The following is a 19,786-nucleotide window of genomic DNA, read 5'->3' on the forward strand; positions in this document are numbered from 1 at the left end:
TTCTCATCTTTGCTAATTGGCACTAAACACATAGCACAATTTTGTTGTTGTTGTTGACAAGCCCAGGTGTGAATAATGAAACTAATGATGGCAGGATTCCATTTAGCTGCTTTGGTTTCAGGTGTTGTGAATGCTGGCTCTCGCTTTGAGCAATCGTTAATGTTATTAGCAACACCTGTGCTTTTTCTACTGTGACGTGTTAAAATGTCTGCTGTGAAAAAGGCCTGTCTGTTATGCAACTAGTAGTCATAAACCAAAGTATTGGAAAATTAAATTTTTCCAAAGTTGAGGACTGATGGATTGAAGCAACCGTGACTATTCGTAGTGATAGTGGTGGGATTGAAACTTAGATGGTGACAGACAAGTAAATCAAAGCCTCGTGACATGTACAGGGTAGCATCATGTTTATTTCTGCAGAAGTACTGAAACAAATAAACCTACATGCACACAACTCTAAACAAGACATGCTTAATGTCAGTGGCACGCAGAAGGAAGTGTTCTCTCAGCAGGGTTCCCGCTGAAAGCAGCAGTCAAAGAAACATGTCTTCAAAGTACTCATCAAACTCCTCCTCCCTAGACAGATACAACAAACAAAATCAGAGAAATGTTATTTCCTTTAATGCACGGTGCTGCTGACACAGACTGTTAAATGCTTTGTTTGGGTGGCCCCTGACTTAACTGGAAGTGTTACCACTATGCTTTTGTTATTTCATTTACATTTTTATTCAAGCTCGAGCCAATATGAAAGGATGTGGGGGAGGAACAACATTGGTACAGCATACAAACAAATAGTGTCAGCCAGCAAGAAAAGGACAATTTAAACATACCTCAGAAAGGCTAATGAGTAAGTATGAATGGGTTACATGCATACTTTATGTTCTCCATGATGGTTCTGTTTCGATGACTTTTGTTCATATAGTAAATGCGCTTGAATTAACCCTTTTCCGTAATGTTCTATCTTTCTGAGAGCAATTCAAATGTCAGGAGAAGCATGACAGGAGCAGGTTAAAGGTTCAGCGACTCTCCTGAGAGTTCGGAACAGCTTTGTGCGGGGTATCTAAGTGGTCTACCTACTGTGCTATATAGAGATAGTATCCTATGTAGGCTAAGTCGTAAAGACTGTCTGCGATGGTTTCACAGCAGCTTACTGGGTGAGATTTAATGTTGGCATTCGCTAGATTTTAACCTCACCTTGACTTTTCCTCCACGGCGGGAGCAGGTCCTCGCCAGTGGTCGGCTTCCGATTGGCCCTCTGGCTCATCCCCAGCTTCAGAGTCTAGTAGGTGGGATTTAGAAAGCTATCAGTCACACTTACAGAAAGGAAAAAAATAGGTTGAGCAATAACCCTTATTCATCAGTTTTGATGCCAGGGACTTTACTGACCGGCTGTGTTTCTGCTCAAAAAAGTCCGGAAACAACCAATTGAGATTTGAATCACCTTTGTCAGATATGTATCTGACCAATCAGCTAATGTTTAGGTAGCAAACTAAACATTGTAAATATATATAAAAACTAAGAGATGTAGATTAAAAAACCAGATCACACGCGAAACAAGGTAGGTTAGCTCCATCAGCTCCCCTAGATGTGGCCCTAATATAAAGTTTCCCTGGTCAGGAGACAAAGGCCTTTTTCAGACTTCCAGCCCAAATCCATTTTCTGGCATATCCAGATTGATTTTAGAAAGTCTGGACAGATGATTGACAAAATGTTTGCAAATCGGATCCAAACCACATTTGGAGGTGGTTTGAAATGTGATACCAATTGGATTTCTACAGATGTGTCTAAAAATAAAAAAATATAAACTGTCTTTTGCGTCACTCGCAACGTGACACACAGCAACAACATCAAATCCAGAGTGACGGAACTGCTGGGCAGAATCTATGCTGCTACTAGCAGAGCGCTATGGAGGACATCACGGAGAAGAACAGTCCGTGGAAAAAATTGTCTGCTGGCACTTTGGGGAGGGGGAAGCGTAACAATGGACCTTCATTTCTCATGCTTTCGCGTTGGAAAGCCGCTTCACCAGCGTAGCTACGTAGTTACTGACACCTACGTCGATACCACAGTAGTCTGTATAGACTACGTTTCATTTATGGGATTGTTCCGGATGTTCCTCATCTAAGCTAGATGTCCCTCACCGTCCGCTTTCTTTGTGTTAGCGTTCAAAACTTTGGTTGATTTATGATGAGGATGGTTAACTGCTCCTGATCTCTGCAGGGTAAATCGAGACAGCTAGCTAGACTACCTGTCCAATCTGAGTTTGTCAGTTGCACGACTAAAACAACTTTTGAACATACACATGTTCCACCGAAACAAGTTCCTTCCCAAGGCTATTTTGCAGAGGCACCGTTGCTCCGTCTGGTGCCTAGCACCACCCAAGATGATTGTGATTGGTTTAAAGACATGCCAATAAACCAGAGCACGTTTTTCTCCCATCTCAGAATGTTGTGTGGACCAGCCAGACCTTCCTTTGCAGCGCTGTGGAGGAAGGTTCTGGCAATGGCAAGCATACCACAGCAACCCATGCAGATGGGTTGGGGATGTCTGGACACACAAATCTGATCTGGTCACTTGCAAATAACACTGTGGACAGTCTTACAGATCGGATTTCAGAACCAAATCAGATTTGCTTGCAGTCTGAAAGTAGCCAATCTCCATAACCTTAATGTCCCTAACCTCCCCGAATGCATCGCTCACAAATTACAAGATATTCCAGAATTCCAATATATACATATATATGCAACTTAGACAAAGAACGAAAGAAAGAAAATGTGTTTGTGTATGGATTCCAAAGTATGTTGAACTCAATGACATAACCCTGGACAGAGAAAGTTTGTTTTTGTGTACACACCGCCCGCCCATCCATCCATCCATATCCTGGAATAAACAGAACAGGGACATGGGGGCAAAGACATACTTCATTTCACGCTGTTCACAGCGAAGGGCAAAATGACAAGGAAAAAAGGAAAACCGTCAAGAGGAATGCACAGTTAAGAAAAAGCAGACACGCTGTCTGTCTATTACTATTAACTACAGGACTAATGGATGTGTTTCCATGAAGGGTTGTCAGGAAGAGTGTCCTGGCCTAGAAGCCTGGGGGAGTAGATCAAGTCTCCAGTATGTGTTTTTAAAAATGGGGGCGGTACTTTGCGCGCGCGCGTGTGTGTGTGTGTGTGTGTGTGTGTGTGTGTGTGTGTGTGTGTGTGTGTGTGTGTGCACGTATGTGTGAGTGTATACGTATGTGGGAGTTATGCTACCTTTGTCTGAGTCCCGCATCTCCTCTGAGCTGCTAGAAGAGGCGGAGCAATCTGTTGAGAAACAGAGAGAGTTACAAAATAATATTTTACTTAAAGGAAACAAATAAAATGCATAATAATGTCAAAAAGAAAATTATATATTTTCCAAGAACAAAACATTAAAAGGCACACTATGCAATATTTGTACCTTAATATAACAGCTTCAAAGTCATTTTGATGGTAAACGAACTCGTTGTAGGGCGAATCACCCCGGTAGAAAAGCAGGGGAGGGACGCCTCTGAGAAATCCAACAATGCAAGTTTGGTAGGTGGCGCCCCGCCAAATCTCGCGAGAATCACATATTGCTTTACTACTGTCTGTTCTGTGAACATCCGCTACACCCACCAGCACCAGATATTTATTTTGAGTGTCTTTCATTACACGCACAACAACCCAGACGACATAGCGAGACCGCCGGGCTCTTTGTGGATTGTTGTCAGGTCTAGGAGGCGGTGCAGACGGAGGAGGGAGAGGAATAGCGGGGCCGCAGGTCCGGTGTTATGCTAAAGCTAGCATAGCACACAAGCAACCTCTACCGAGCCTGTATCTCTCCAATGCCAGATCCCTGGTCCATAAAACGGACGACTTGGAATTACAACTTGCAGGAAATCGCTATGCTCGTGACTGCTGTGTTTTGATTATCACTGAAACAATTATAGATAAACACTGTTCCCCTGACCTCGAGTACATGTCAAAATTGTTGATTCATCCATTGTTGATAATAAGACCAGTCCTACAGGGGGGAGGGGATCAGACCGTGAGTGCAGAGACAGCTCTGCGAGAGTGGTATTTACGACAGTAACGTTAAATACAAGTACTCCACAGCGACTCTAGGGGTAGCTGTTTGACAAAAACTGAAACTGCATAGTATGCCTTTAACACAGCTGCTCCCACAGGTTATTCCCATCTAATGACACTACTGCCATGATTAATGGCAGAGTTTATTTGGCTAGAAGAGGAGTCTTACCTCTGTGTCTCTTGTGTTTGTTCTTCTTGGAGTGTGAAGACGATCTCTTCCTCTTCTTCTTCTTCTGTGGTGGCTCATGGTTCTCTTCCGATACCCTTTTAGTCTTTGCTTTCACCTCCTTCCTCCTACAAACAGAATCCCACTTTGAACAAGCTGTATTTACAATAGAAAGCAGCCAATTACAACACTATTTGTAAGGCAACCTAAAAAACTTCAGCACCAAAGGTACTTTCAATGGCACATGAATGAATCTTAGCTAAAGGTTTGAACAGATGAAGGCTTCTATACATTTTGAAGTCTGCTTGAACACTCAAAGGGACTTTTAAAATCCTAACCAACTGTGAAAAGCCTTGATATCACATACTGTATCTAAAGCCAGACTTTTGCAGATTAGATCTTTATTCAGATCTCACTCATAACCACCTCAAGCTACATTATCACATTTAGTTGTCAAGATTCCACTTAAAAGAAAAAACGTGATATACACCCTGACTGGTAAGAAGTTTGTACAGGAGACATAAATCATAGTTTGAATCCTAAACCCCAGCATGCTACGAAATAATGTGTGCTGACTGTCTGTGGTGACCTGCCCTACTTCTAGCAGATCAGTGCACTGTCCACAATCTTTCAAATCTAATGAGAATCAAATGTATCACGGTTATGTAAAAAATGTCACAAAGGCAAGAAGTACTTACTTGTGGTGGTAATTGAGTTTGAAAGAGCATTCAGGGCATAGTCCTACAATAGAAACAACATGGCATAATCATTACCAACTCAAATAAGATAATGGTTGTGGAAAGGTTTTCATTGTTTTTAATGTCATTGTTATTTACAGCAATTATAAGGGTGCTGTGAGATGAATTATTGCACTTCTTTTACTTATTCTTATATGATTTATTAAGGGATGACTCCTTAAGGAAGAGCACATTTTAATTTTACTGTAAGCATTAGACATGAGTATTCCTTTCAATTGATGTTGCTACGGTATCTAAATGCTGCAACTAAAATGTGTAAATTGTGAAAATGGTTCAACCAGATATGTATATACCAGTATCGTCTGCAAACATGTGGAAACCTCCATGATGTAATTCTGTTAAATAATATTTTAAAATAAACTAAAGAGAAAAAGACCAAGGACAGAACCCTGTGGAACTCCTCTTTTAATTTGTCGAAAAGATGATTTCTCACCGTTTATAACAACACAACTAAGTTTTGAAAATTTGTAGAATTTAAATGCTTTGCTGTTTTGAAAAATGTATTTATTAAATCCTATTCATTAATTAAGAGCAAAAGCATCCCTATCCTATTACATTTCTCCAATGTGCCTTACTAAGTTCACCAGATCAGGTTTCATTTTTGTCACAACATTTGGGACTGTCAAAACATTTGACTTAGAATTAATACAAATTGAAAAACATTTTTAGTTAATGAGGAGAACACATGTTTGGATATGACCTGTTGTAGTAGCTTGTTAAAAGAGCTTGTCATTTCCTGCTTGACTGGGTTCAAGATAACAGGTAGATCCTCCAATTACAGTAATTATTCTTAAAGGATTTTCTGCAGTATGAAACCTCAAGGAGGATTATTATGAGCCGGGTCTTGGAAACCCCTACTAAGCCACAGCCACACACACAGACATTTTAGAAAGAATGAACAGAGAAAATGAAAAGATAATGTGTGTGTTCAGCTTACTGAGTTTGACTAATGCATTTTTCTTCTCGCCGTGTTCCACATAGGCAAAATTCACCTCCCAGCTTTTTTGACCTTCCACCTTCTCGCAGCGTTTGTTTCCACACTGGAACTGACCTGGAAGACCAGATAGCATATGTGCTGTATAACATAGATTTCAATGACATTTACCGTACATTCATATGATATTTTAGGCATCTATCTTTTATCTACAGCAATTTACGATATGTATACAAGCGAATATTGATAACCCTGATAGTAATATATTATATATACAGTATTATCTATTAATGTAATATATATATATAAATAATATACCACAGTGTGTAAAGAATTATTATGTATGATATAGAATTAAAAAGCACAACAGAATGTATACAAGTAAAACAGAAAGGCATAGCAAAAAAACAAAGGTTTCATTTTAGGATTGAGAGATGCAGACCATGAATCTCCAAAGGCTTCCGATTCTGTCAGGCAACCTCTAAACCCCGCTGCTCTCCCCTCACCCCCCTCCGTCTAGATCTACACCCCTTCCTCTTATCCCCCCGCTCCTTCACGTCTCCCTTTCCTCGCCTCACCTCATCCCCTAGGCCTCCCTCCAGCCGCTGCACAGCATGCCTATTATCCCTAGAGGAGCTTAAGGTGGCATTGATCTGGTCTCTGGGGTTCCCTCTGATTGTAATAGAGGGAGTGAGTGCGTCAGAGCAGTCCATTCTTGGCACAAGGGCAGGATATGCACCTTACTCTGATAGGAAAGGATGCATTCCCTCACCTGCCTAAGATCGAGACTTTGTAAACATTCAGGTGAAGTGACGCTGGCTGCCATGGCCTTGGGCCACTTACTTAGGCTATAAGGAAGACTTTCTCTTCTGTAATAGAAGATTAGGGGTGTATGACGTCAGCTAAAAAAGACACACCTGGCTCCAGAATGTGATGAGGTTGACTGGGTTTATTTGGTAGGGCCTGGTATTATATTTAATTAAGTAAAATAAATCAGTAAGTGTATGTTTATAGTTGAAACAGTCAATATGCCAGTGCAGCTCTAAAGCAGAATCTTGGGCTGTATTTGTATTTATTTTTATGGACTAAAAAACACCATATGGATAACTTTGCAAGCAATAAAAATGTAATATTATTGCTGATACCCTTTGATCCTTAACCTTACTGTATTTCAAACTCTATGGCTGCTTACGTTAGAATAATTTAGGATTAACAATTTTAGTCTGTCAGTCATCAAGATTAGAGATCATCCTGGGACATAAATTTCGGTCTCTCTACCAAATCTCTCTACCTAATTTCAAGGCAGTACATTTGGAGGTATTTCACTCAAAACCACAAATGATTCAGCCTCATGGTGTCAATATAGACAATGTCATTGTAATACATAGGTACCAGGAATGTCTGTACTAAATTCCATGGCAATCCATCCAATAGTTGTTGAGATAATCCAATCTGAACTAATGTGGTGGTCTGATCAACTGACCAACGTTGCACAGCAGCTACATGTATATGTTCACCTACCTACATTTAAAATGTCTTAAAACTTTAAAAAGTTATATGTGCATAGAATCTGCTAATGCCAGCGTATCCCTTTAAATCCTTAATGACTAGTGCTTTCTGACACTGTATGGGTGTGACTTGGGACAGGGCCATCATCTCTACTCTGTCCCAATGTGACGCCATGAGCGGTGACCAGTGCCCGGGGACCCAAGAGAATCCTGTCTTCACCATCATCAGTGACGTCAATCACAATTGCACTTAACTCCCATGACGTCCTCTTTCCATCACGTACACAAAAAATCAATTAAATACATCTACTCTATGTATACACCAGCTTTTATCTGTAAAGAAAGGAGGTAAAAGCCTGTGCTTGTACACACAACTGAGCGCCCTTGAACAAGACATTGAATCCCCTCACTGCTGCAGAGATGCAGCTCAGCGTTGAATAGAAAGAATGTGATATATTCGAAGGTTACAAGGTGGAGAGTGTGAATGTGTCTGACCCTCTGGCTACTCAAAACTACAACCCTGACAGAGTGGAGTCAATAGAAAAGTGTTTTCAGGCAACTTCTTTGTCGAAATGAAGGTAAAAAACTGAATATCGGAAACTATTCTTAGGAAAACTATGTTTCACCGGTTTTCTGATAATTTTCAGCCACCTGGTCCTACATTTTCCTACATGAAAGCTAAAAAGCATGGCTTTTATTGGTGGTGTTCTTAGAAGGCAGAAAATAGTGCCATACAGAGCATCATTGCATTACAAAATAAGCGTTACACAAAAGCTCTTGTATGGGTGTCTCTGTTGGTGTTTTAGATAAAAAATGATCTCCACTGTGTTTTGTTGACAAGTATTGGGAATCCTCACACATCAGGTGAGCCTCACATGCTCCATGAAAAGAGCTGGCACCAGGTTGACTGAGCAAACTCATTAAAAAAAAAAAACTACTGTCCTTCTACGTCAATGGTTACTAATGCCACCAGATGGCTGCATGATTACATTCACTGGAGTAGCAGTGACCTGAGCCAGTGTTCACTCATGAGTAACTGTTAAAAAAGTGACAAAGAACACAAAATAGGCTGTTTTATTTTGAGAAAATATTATAATTTTACATCAAGTTTAAGGGGTATTCTGACTAAGCTATTGCTATTAGACCAATCATGTCAAGTTGATTGCAAACACTTGTGTCTGTGGATATATCTCTGTTACATGAGACCAGTTGACTTAGAAAAAAAATATTTATTATTTAAAGGAATGGTTTGACATTTTACAAAAATATGCTTATTCGCTTTCTTGCCAAGAGTTAGATGGGAAGATCAATACCACTTTCATCAGCGTTAAGTATGCAGCTACAGTCAGGAAGAGGGTTAGTTTAGCTTAGCATAAAGACTGGAACTGGGGGAAACAGCTAACCCCGTTATGTCCGAAAATAACAAAATCTCCCTTTAGCATAGAGACACAGAGCAGTATCCATCATCTCATTTAATTTTCAGCAAGAAAGCAAATAAACCAAAATGTCAAACTGAGGCTATGCTAAAAAGGTACATAAAGAGTAGTTCATGTAAATGTTAATGTTTTTTGTGTCCCTAAAGTGAATTGAAATTTCTGTCAGAAGGCTTGTGAAGTCAGTGCTGTTTTGCAGTTGACTCGTGATACTCACTACCCCCTACCCTCGCATCTCCTGTGGTCATCCAAAAGACTGATTCTTTTTCCAACATCCACACCTCTGACTCTGGATCAGATTTAGCCTTTTTATGTCCGTCTTTCCTATTGACAAGCAGTTCAGACTGCTGACCTGAAGTTCAACACTCTCTATTTTGCAACTTTGATTTACTCCACAGCATGTTGTGAACTAAGTAGACCAAAGAGCATGACATACTACTGAGATTGTTTTATACTGTATCCTATCTGTCTCTCCCTCTGGAGACTGTTGAGAAATACAATTTTTTCTTAATTTGAACATGCAACACCCTATACACACTCACCGATAAACACATTGAAACAACTGAAACAGAGACACTGGCAGTCTCTATTGTTAGACTGGGCTATGGGCTAATGAGCTATCACTTCTAACACTAAAGGCCGTTTTATGCTTCTGCGTCGAATCAACGGCGTACCCCCGCAGACCCCTCTGGGTCTACGCCGGACCCTACGCTGTAGCCTGACGTGCATCTCTGGAAAAATGTAACTACATGTCGCAGCGACGCACGTCGCTCAGCCGTGGCTTGGTAGCGTTGCATTTCCCTTGAATCATTTCCTGGTTCTCCTTCTCCATAAACAACATGAAATCCAGGAGAGGGTTCACTTTTCCTGCTAAATATTTCCCACCTTGGTCAGAAAACACAAGGGAGACACTTTGTTTCTCTCACTATGACGACTCTAGAGTCGGTACTCGCTCCGAAGCTAATCGCCGTCACTCTCTCACTTCTCCTTTGCTCTATCACACACACATCAGGCCACTTACGTAGGTTACGGTGATAGCTCTGCGTGGAGCCTTAAAAACCATAAAACAAGCTTTAGAATACACTCAGTTACTTCTCCAGGGCTGATTTATTTTGTCTAGCATAACAGAGCCCAGCAGGATATCCTTACAAACTCCAAATCCTGTCTACATGGGGAACACAGGCAATGCTAAATCAACTGTTTAAAGCAACTTAAAGGATCTCACCTTCAAATTGGGCCATCACTTTAATTTGATCTAAAATAGGAAATTTAGGGAAACTGGTGACAATATTCAAACTCAACCAATTTGTTAGACTAAAGTAAGAGTGTGGTGGCAAGCATGTTAAAAACATTTTTTTAAAGACATAAAAGTTACATAAGCCAAGAATATTGTCCATTTACTTTGACAGGAGAGGCCCACCAAAAATAAGCCTGGCTGTAGGAATACGCCACCGTTTTTTGAAATAGGGTTATTCACCCTCTCCCCTAGATGTAGATAGGTGGGCAAATGTATTTTTGTCTCAGTGCATGCATTGTCTTAGTCCGGCAGTGCTGCCACTAGCTTAGTTTAACGTAGTGAATGGAATCCTTTGTTGCCGGTTAGCATGTCGTGAGCAGAGGTGTCAATTCCAGGTCCAGAAAGTAAAAGTCCTGCCATGTGTTTATTCCACCAATGAACTGAGTTCATTGGTGGAATAAACACATGGCAGGACTTTTACTTTCTGGACCTGGAATTGACACCTCTGGTCGTGAGTAAAAGTGACCCAACAACAACAAAAACAAAACCTAATTACTTCTTGTGGCCTGCGTATTCACAACGAGTACAAATAGCAATGCAGATTAAGACTAGGCGATTTCCTAGGCAGATATTGACTTTTTTTTTTTTTGAATATGTGTGGTCCTCCATGTTTCCTTCTTCACACTTGCCGGGGGCCGCGAAGCGATGATACCCATTAGCTGCATCAGCAGCACCTGTGAGTTTATTGACAGCGAAAACGCGAAAGGCAGAGCAGTATATCCTGTATGTCCCTTACCGGCTAACGTATTTCAAGATGGCGCATGAATATGGAGCGTCTACCCCAGTTCATGCGAATGCAAATGTAAAATTTCAAGACAAAAGGAATACTTGGAATTGATGGTGGTGGTAAATATTCATGAAAAAGGACAAGTTTGTGAACGGGCAACACAGAATTTGATAATGAACAACTAAACACGTTACACACTAGACTTTTAACCCACTTAGTCATTATATCCACATTACTGATGATTATTTATCTAAAATCTCATTGTATAAATTTTTTGTGAAAGCACCAAAAGTCAACCCTACAATATCGGAGCAATAACGAAATCAATGTATTTGGTCAAAAATATCGTGATATTTGATTTTCTCCAGCCCTACCTCACATATTGACATTTTATTGGAAGCAAAGAAGATATTTGGCAAATAGTTCCATCATAGTTTTACATGCTGATGTATAATCTAAGCAGTGCATAAGAAGGAAATTACATGGACTTTGGTGGAGCAATGCTTTCAGAGATGGGGTCCCATATTTGTAGTGGATTTACAGTATTCAAACAAAAGTTGGCTTTGCAAATGTTGTGAGGAAGAAAATACATGTAACGTGTTTGTTTAAAAAAAAAAAAAAATCATGTGACTCTTTCAGAGGTTTAAAGGAATACGCCACTGTTTTGTTGAAATAGGGCTTATCACAGTCTACCCTGGCTGTAGATAGGTGGGCTAACCCTAACCCTAACCCTTTTGTTGGCTCATTTTTACTTACAACATGCTAACCGGCAACATAGGATTCCATTCACTACTCTAACTAGCGGCAGCGCTGCCGTGTGTTGCACCGGATTAAAACAATGCATGCACAACAAATGCGTTGGCCCACCTATACTACAGCTAGGGGAGACCGTGATAAAACCCATTTCAAAAAACAGTGGTGTATCCCTTTAAATGTTTCTGGACTAGACATAGAAAGGGAGGAAGATGAGCAAAAAGTAAAAGTAAATCTCATTCTCCAAGAATATCCTTAATATCTAGGGAAACTTAGGCGGATAACATATGATCCTGCTCTCATGTACATGATTCAAGAACATAATACGTTCTCCTTTGTTTTGTTTTTTAAACATTTCAACCTCTAAAAAGAAAGAAGGAAACCTTTCGCTACTGCACGTTCCTTCATCCCATATTACACCTTGGCCATGAAAAGAAAGGTCAGCGTTCTTCGTAATCCACCTGATTGGGTGAGCAGTAGACACCATTACCTAATACCAACATGACCTGAAGTGCACGGACAGCAGGAAATGATAAATGGATGTTTTCCAAAAAGGTGTCCGTGGCAGAGCAGAAGTGCATTGCCCCTTTACAAGGTAATGCAGAATCAGTTTATTTCGGGAGAAACTCTGTGTTGCTTAATTTATCTGTAAGCAGAAGTGGAGTCTGGTCATCTGACAATCACTATAACTGAGCCTGGACTAACAACATTTCATTTCAGGTGGAACTAATTTGAGGACTCTTATACAGTTTTTGCATTCAAGTGCCTGTGTTTGACTTATACTCATCAGCCTTCATATCAAACCAAACTAAAGTCATATTGAGTCCATGATAAACACTTCACTTTTAACTTGCATCGCTTTTAACTTTCAATTTGCACAAGCTTTATTTTATGGACATCTGAATGAGAACGTTGGGTCCACTTTACAGGATTAGATTAGTATTGATTTCACTGGAGAGTTTAGCGCTCTGTTCTCTAAATAGTGCTTAAGAAGTATTTCTGTGGGAATCATTAACGTAAACAAATCACAGACATGACAGTTGAAGTGAAGGGACTCTGACCTGATCTAATCCCACTTCCTGTAGAGTATTGCTACAGGGGTGAACTGTCAGAGTCCAGGATTACACAGTCTTAATCTGGAACAATATATTGGCTTAGTCAGCTTTCTCAGACATTCTGTGTATGTTTGTGTGAAGCTGCATTGATGTAAACATTTTATTCAGCATATTATTCGAATGTCAAATGTGCGTGTGTGTGTGTGTGTGTGTGTGTGTGTGTGTGTGTGTGTGTGTGTGTCTTAAAGCATATCAGTGAGTTGCAGAGGCAGGTTTACCTTCACAGAGTTGCTGATTTTGTCCCTCCAGCAAAACCTATAAATATCTGTCACTGTCACACGACGGAGCGGTAGACAGAGAGGTGGTTGTAATAATCCTGAACAATTAATCATCAAAGCGTTGCCAAACTGTCAAAGTAGGCTCCGTCACAAGTACAGAGTTAGAATGAGGTTTCTCTTTGGGTGTGAGGCATAAACAGGAAAACAAAAATGTTGGGAATGGGGACTATTTGTGTAAATCTACAGATCGATCGACAATTGAATTGCGCGAACAGTACCCGAAACAAAACGAAAACTCAATTGAAAGTAATACATTTTAAAGATTTTTGAGGCCAATCTGGCAAGCCAATAAGTCAAAGTGAAACAAGTGTAATTGTATAATGTCACATGTGGAGAGATGTGTGTCCACTGTATATTATATACTGCTGTGTAAATTGCTCTGTACATCTCTGTGGCCATCTAGTGGAGAATGTTGGGCATGTTAGTAGGAGAAACCTTAGATGTGCCCCTAATCCATTATACTACATACTAATTCTATACAGAATGTACTACATCGTTATAGCATATTGTTCTTACTTAACTGCTTTATACTAACAGGAAATTATACTATACTTTTCCAGTATGAGTACACTACACACTAAAACCCTGCTTAAAATGAGGATGTAGTATGGATTTGGGACACGCCGCCTGTCCAAGTGAATACTTTCATTAAGTAAAGGTGACTCTTTACTTAACAAGAATGTTTTGATGGGTTTCTCCTATCCTATAGAATGTAAGTATTATACTGCACAGTGTTTCAATAAAGTTGTATACACAAAATATGTATTAAAAAAAACATGCAGAAGTGTATAAACTCAAAATTAGGATAATGTCGAGTTATGCCATACCTTTGCCAGAAACAACTTCATTCTCAGTCCGCCAACGAAATCCAAACTGTTGGGCACAAATTTAAATAGACAGACACATCAATTACAGTTTTAAATTGAGCCTTATAAGATTATTTTAATTTAATAACTCAGTATTTACCCTGTATTTGAATATCATCAATAGCCTTTGGTGCACTCCATCAAAGATAAAGCTACAGAAATAAAAACTGAACTGAGGATGTGGACAGCTGTAATGCATATCTCCATGTAAATATTATTTGTATTTATTTCTGTCATGTTTTCTTGTGAAAGGACACTATGCATGCACATTTATATCTTACTGTAAATGTAATTTGGTGTATACAAGAAGCAATGAACAAATGATGCAGTCAGTGTTTTTGCCAATGCCTTTACATAGCATCATCTGCATGCTGTCACACCGCATTTACACGACTCAACTTGTGGGAATCATGATGCAACCCAACACTGTATATGTACATTAACAAATATGAATAATCTGTGAGAAAATCCGGATTTATGCAGCAAGTGTTGAGTCAACTGGACTGATGATATCAGTTTTTAACTATAGTGCCTCTAATAATTATAAGTCAATTATAGGGTTTACATCTGTATGTCATCTGTCAGAGATTTGTCAACCTCCTTACAGTCACAGAGAGATATTTGAGCACAGCGTCATTGAACCAAACAGTGCAGCTATAGAGCCTTAAGCACACTGCCCTTGGGTTTAATATATTGTCAGTTTTAAAGCCTGGCCTCAAACCAGAATGGCCCAGTGGACACTAGAAACGGAGCACAGTGCCAAAACACATCATACCTCTAACATTTATTCAAAATGGAACAGTGGTGGTGGCGATTAGTGTCTGAGTTATGAAATTTTAACCTTTGCTCCACCACTGGGACAATTATTGTCATTTTGGAGCACAGTGCAAAAATGGATCATCTTGCCAAGTCCTGGCAGCAGTGTCTGGGATGGCTGATACTACATTCTGTTTGGCATAGTAACTTCTGTTTCACCTTAAAGTGCTCAAATTATGCTCATTTTCAGGTTCATAATTGTATTTAGAGGTTGTACCAGAATAGGTTTAGGTGGTTTCATTTTCAGAAAACACCATATATGTGTTGTACTGCACATTGCTGCAGCTCCTCTTTTCACCCTGTGTGTTGAGCTCTCCGTTTTATCTCACTTCTGTTCCATCTTCGTTGGGAGTCGCACATGCGCAGTAAGTACTGCTAGCTAGTAGAGTATGAGGGAGTGCCATGCTAGCAGCTAGGCGAGCATTATAAGTGATGCACGTTCGTCACGGAAGTAAAGGCTGGACTACAATAGAGCTGTTTGCAGCAGTTTGTGAACAGTGTTTTCTCTGGAAGATTGTAAGTCCCTTTGGGGTGGATTATGGGCTTTTTCACTTTGTAAACCTATAATGTGCACAAAAATATATAGAACACAATAAAGGAAAGGGGAAAAGCCAAAAAGCACAATATGAGCACTTTAAGAGAATGTGTTATGTTTCACTTTATCCTTTTTCTCAGCTGCTCTAACAACCACATTTTATCTGGGGGATTAACAAAACTAAAACCTAATTTCCAAAACCGGTGCAAGAACATAAAATATTCTATTTTGTGTCCGGAGGAATTTTCCCATTACTCAACACTGAGTTAACAGGAGCCTCCTAATGATCCACATAATGTGATAATTTGGATTCTGTCAAACCTCATAACAACACAGCACAGATACACAAAACACTACAACATCAAACAGCTCCTACTGTTATTAAAATAATCACTAATCTTCAGGCGACATGAGCCATCTGTTACAATGTATGTGCTGTCGTAATATCTCAATCAATAAATCATTTGATCATTCCATCCCACCTTGTTGTCCTTGTATCTGCTGAGGTCAGCTATGCAGTACTCTTTAAACAGCTTGTCGTAATACTTCTTGGCAAGTTCTTTTTCCCTGGGAGAGGGAACAACACAAACAGACAGCACAAACTTGTCTGAAACAGAACGTTATAATCAAAAGCAAACTGAATATTAAAGTAGCCTGTATGAGTAGTTGACGAATGGATGATCACCATGTCATGTCTTCCTCGTCCTCGTCCCTCCAGAGGAAGCGATGATTCTCACGCAGCACATCCCCATCTGTTTTGTCTTTGGCTCTGAGAGAAAGAAAAGATTCCATGAGAAGACGAAATATAAGGAGATAAGGAGAAAATTACAACTGGTATAATTTGTAAATTCAAAATCTTGTTGGATGAAAACAATGCATAACCAATGTTCTGTTATGGTTAACATCTTCTCATTAGCAATTAGCAACTGACTGTCAAGCGTGACTGTGAGACACTACTTACCCAGAGCGTTTGAAGTCGGCCATCTGTCCTCCATAATAAAGTATGTAGTCACCGACAAACTTCTTATGTCGCTCAAACTGGAGACATCTGCTTAAGGTCAGTGAATGTCAACTTTTGTACACTGTGAACTGATTTTTTTATTTATAGTTTAAAATGGAGGCAGTTAAGCACTTGATATTGTTTTTGTTAAATTATTGTTTTGAACATACGTATAAGGCATAATGTCTGTAGTTTCATCAACTTGACTGCATTATCATGTCACAAGAGAGGATACAGCATTCAATGATATCAGGTGGGCTCTTCTATTTCTGGCTTCTTCTCTGAAAAACAGAATGAAAATTGTTATCCAAAAAATAAACAAAGCATGGGTTTAAAAGAAATAGTGTGTGACATTGTATACGTCTGAAGTGTAAATAACTGTATTATGTACCTGGCAGAAAAAAGCAGAGCATTTTGATTATGATTTGAAACACATATCAAAAGTAAGAAGAATCACAGGAAAATATTTTTTCACATAAATGATGGTCCTATTTGGTTTTATTAGAACTTAGAACTGCACTTAAAATGTAGCTCATGTGCATCCCATTTCTCTTAATCATCTTGGAGATCTTTCTACACCTTAATTGGAGTCCACCTGTGGTAAATTCAATTGATTGGACAGGCTTTGGAAAGGCACACACCTGTCTATATAAGGTATCACAGCTGACTATACACAGAGAAAAAGCCAAGCCGTGAGGTGGGAGGATGTGCCTGCAGAGCTCAGAGACAGGATTGTGTCAAAGCACAGATCTGGGAAAGGCTACAAAAAGAAAAGTCTGCTGCATTGAAGATTCCCAAGAACACAGTGGCCTGCCTCCATAATTGTTAAATGGAAGAAGTGTGGCACAACCACGACTCTTTCTACAGCTGGCTGCCTGGCCAAACTGAGAAATCTGGGTAGAAAAGCCATTGTGAAAGAGGTGATCAAGAACACAATGATCACTCTGGCTGAGCTCCAGAGATCCTGTGTAAAGACGGGAGAAACTTCCATCGCTGCAAAACTCCACTGATCTGGGCTTTATGGCAGAGTGGCCAGACCAAAGCATTGTCTCTGTGAAACACATGAAGGCACCTAAAGGACTCTCAGACTGTGAGAAACAAGATTATATGTTCTGAAACCCAAATAGAACTGTTTGGCCTCAATTCTAAGAATTATGTCTGGGGAAAAAACAAGGCACTGCTCATCACCTGCACAATACCATCTTAAAAGGTGATGCATGATGGTGGCAGCGTTATGCAGTGGGGGTGTTTTTTAGTGGCATGGATTAGTGGACTGGAAGGGAAAGCTAGACTGAGCAAAGTATAGAGGCATCCTTAATGAAAACCTGGTCCAAAGCCCTCAGGACCTCAAACTGGGTTGATCGTTCGCCTTCCAACAGGTCAATGACTCAAATCACACAGCCAAGACAACACCGGAGGGGCTTAGGAAAAACGAGAGAGAGCCCGGATTTTAACCCCACTGACAGTCACCATCCAACTTCCAGAGTTTGAGAGGATCTGCGGAGTAGACTGGCAGAATATTCCCAAAACCAAGTACGCAAAGCTTGTCGCGTCATACCCAAGAAGACTCAAGGCTGTAATCGCTGCCTAAGGTGCTTCAACAAAGTACTGGTCTGAATGCTTAATGTCAATGTGATTTTTCTAAATACATTTTGCAGAAGTTTCTAAAATCCTGTTTGCTTTGTCATTGTGGGGTATGGAGTGTAGATTGATATGGGGAAATGTATGTAAATGATAGGCTGCAACATAATGTGTTAAGTGAAGGGGTCTTAATGCAGTTCTATTTAAAAGCAATTGTCCATTACCTGTCCACTTCATTGGCGTGTAAACTCCGGTGCGCCTTTTGGGAGTGCCGACCTTTCTGGAATGGCTTCTGTAATATTTCCTCCTCACGTTTCCTAATAAAGGCACAAATACAGAAAGCTTGTGTTGGTGGATGAGGCTGTCCTAACAACATCTGTCTAAATGTAAGCTACTGGAGACCAAAGTAAATATGGTAAACTACTAATAATACAGTATATTAGCCTTAGAATGACTTCCTACACAGTTCCAGTTCAGCATTTGGTCAGCACAGAAACAACCCAATGAATTTAGATAAACAGAATTTGAGGCTATGTAAGTCAGTCTTTATTCTTACCTTTTTTTAAGGCCACTCTCTGAGGACTCTCCCTGCCCATCATCACTGAAGTCTGAGTCATAGCCCCCACCTCCGTGCACCTGAGGAAACGCAGGAACTAATTTGAGCCAAACCCCAAATTGTCTGTTTTAAGATGCCATAAAACAGAACGTCTGTAAGGTGCCGTTTTGTAGTTGATGCTTTATAGTCGTGCCTCTGTAAAGTCGCTTCATCATTAGGGGTGAAGTACATCGGCTAGATTTTGACTGGCATTATTGGACTAAACGTACAGCTGAAGTGTGGCACAATGTGGTAATGTTACAGTGTTGCTGTATGCTTAAAACCTAACTGTAAACAGCAAAGCCGTCAGGAATTAAGAGTAACGTTCGCCCTGTGGGCAACTTAGCTTTCGGCTAATGTTTCATGCTAACTGGCTAGTGACAAACACACGAAACAAATGTTCTTCCCAACTTGTTTGCATTAAAAAAAAAAATGATTGGCTTTAAACGAGATGTTACCTTTACAAGACTATCCATGAGTTCCCTCACTTAGTCTCCAGCTTGCAAATGTATGTTTACAAAATGAAAAGTACGTCGCAATTTGATGACGTAAACAGCCATTCGCGGTGTGATGACGTAATGCAACTTCATGAATTATGAGAGAAGATGAAAATAAGTCTCCGTATCCTTTACCATTAATATTAATACAGGAGTCGTCGGGGACACTGATTTTTCAAAATAAGATGCTGAAAATGGAATGCTTTAGATTTCTAGACTAAAGAATGAAGTATTTTGTTTGCATTCATTGTGTCGGCGGTCTGTAGTAACCTGTGCTTTCTTCGTGTTTATTTTTCAAGGTAGGCCTAGGCCATACAACATATCTTTCATCAGGCCTATGTGTATAGCCTAATCCACCCATCAACCTTTTTTAATATGTAGGCTACTAGAGGGCAAGCCATCACCACAAAACATGTTGCAATGAATAATCTAGGCTATTAAAAAAAAAAAAAAAAGGACACTGTCCTAGGACGACAGAGTAGGCTACAACGTCAGACTTTCATTTTGGAACAAATGGCCTAATTATACTCATGATTAATTGGCAATTCGGTGATCAGGCCTACATCGTTCATGGTTCACAGGAGATAGGATGCATGTAGGCGTTTGAATTGTAGATGGAAAATAAAGAGTCCATTATGCTATTTGAATGTGTCTGTGTAATTGAGTCCTTGGGTTATAGTGGTGGCAGGGGTGAAAGTTCGCCCCAGTCTGGGAATAGAAGTCCAGTGTTTCCTGACTTTTCCACAACCCATTGAAGTCAACAAAGGACTCAATGTGGGTTTGAAAAAAGAGAGGATGTGAGAGACAAAATTATAAATGACTCTCATAATTTG

At 40.0% G+C, this 19,786-nt stretch overlaps 1 protein-coding gene across 1 annotated transcript; it reads right to left on the reverse strand.

Moving 5' to 3' along the window:
• Window positions 1-387: 387 nt before the first annotated feature.
• On the reverse strand, window positions 388-19,043 carry fra10ac1 (FRA10A associated CGG repeat 1). Its single transcript, XM_028567169.1, has 14 exons — window positions 18,915-19,043; window positions 18,418-18,497; window positions 18,086-18,178; window positions 16,516-16,561; window positions 16,242-16,318; window positions 15,966-16,049; window positions 15,763-15,847; window positions 13,891-13,936; window positions 5,956-6,069; window positions 4,959-5,001; window positions 4,264-4,388; window positions 3,258-3,308; window positions 1,192-1,276; window positions 388-573 (listed from the first exon to the last, which is right to left on the reverse strand). Exons 1-14 carry the CDS (start codon window positions 18,930-18,932, stop codon window positions 531-533), a joined length of 990 nt encoding a protein of 329 aa, XP_028422970.1. The 5' UTR covers window positions 18,933-19,043; the 3' UTR covers window positions 388-530.
• Between the last annotated feature and the right edge of the window lie 743 nt (window positions 19,044-19,786).

Source organism: Perca flavescens, chromosome 21, assembly GCF_004354835.1.
Source record: "Perca flavescens isolate YP-PL-M2 chromosome 21, PFLA_1.0, whole genome shotgun sequence".
In the NCBI taxonomy this organism is placed as follows: Eukaryota; Metazoa; Chordata; class Actinopteri; order Perciformes; family Percidae; genus Perca; species Perca flavescens.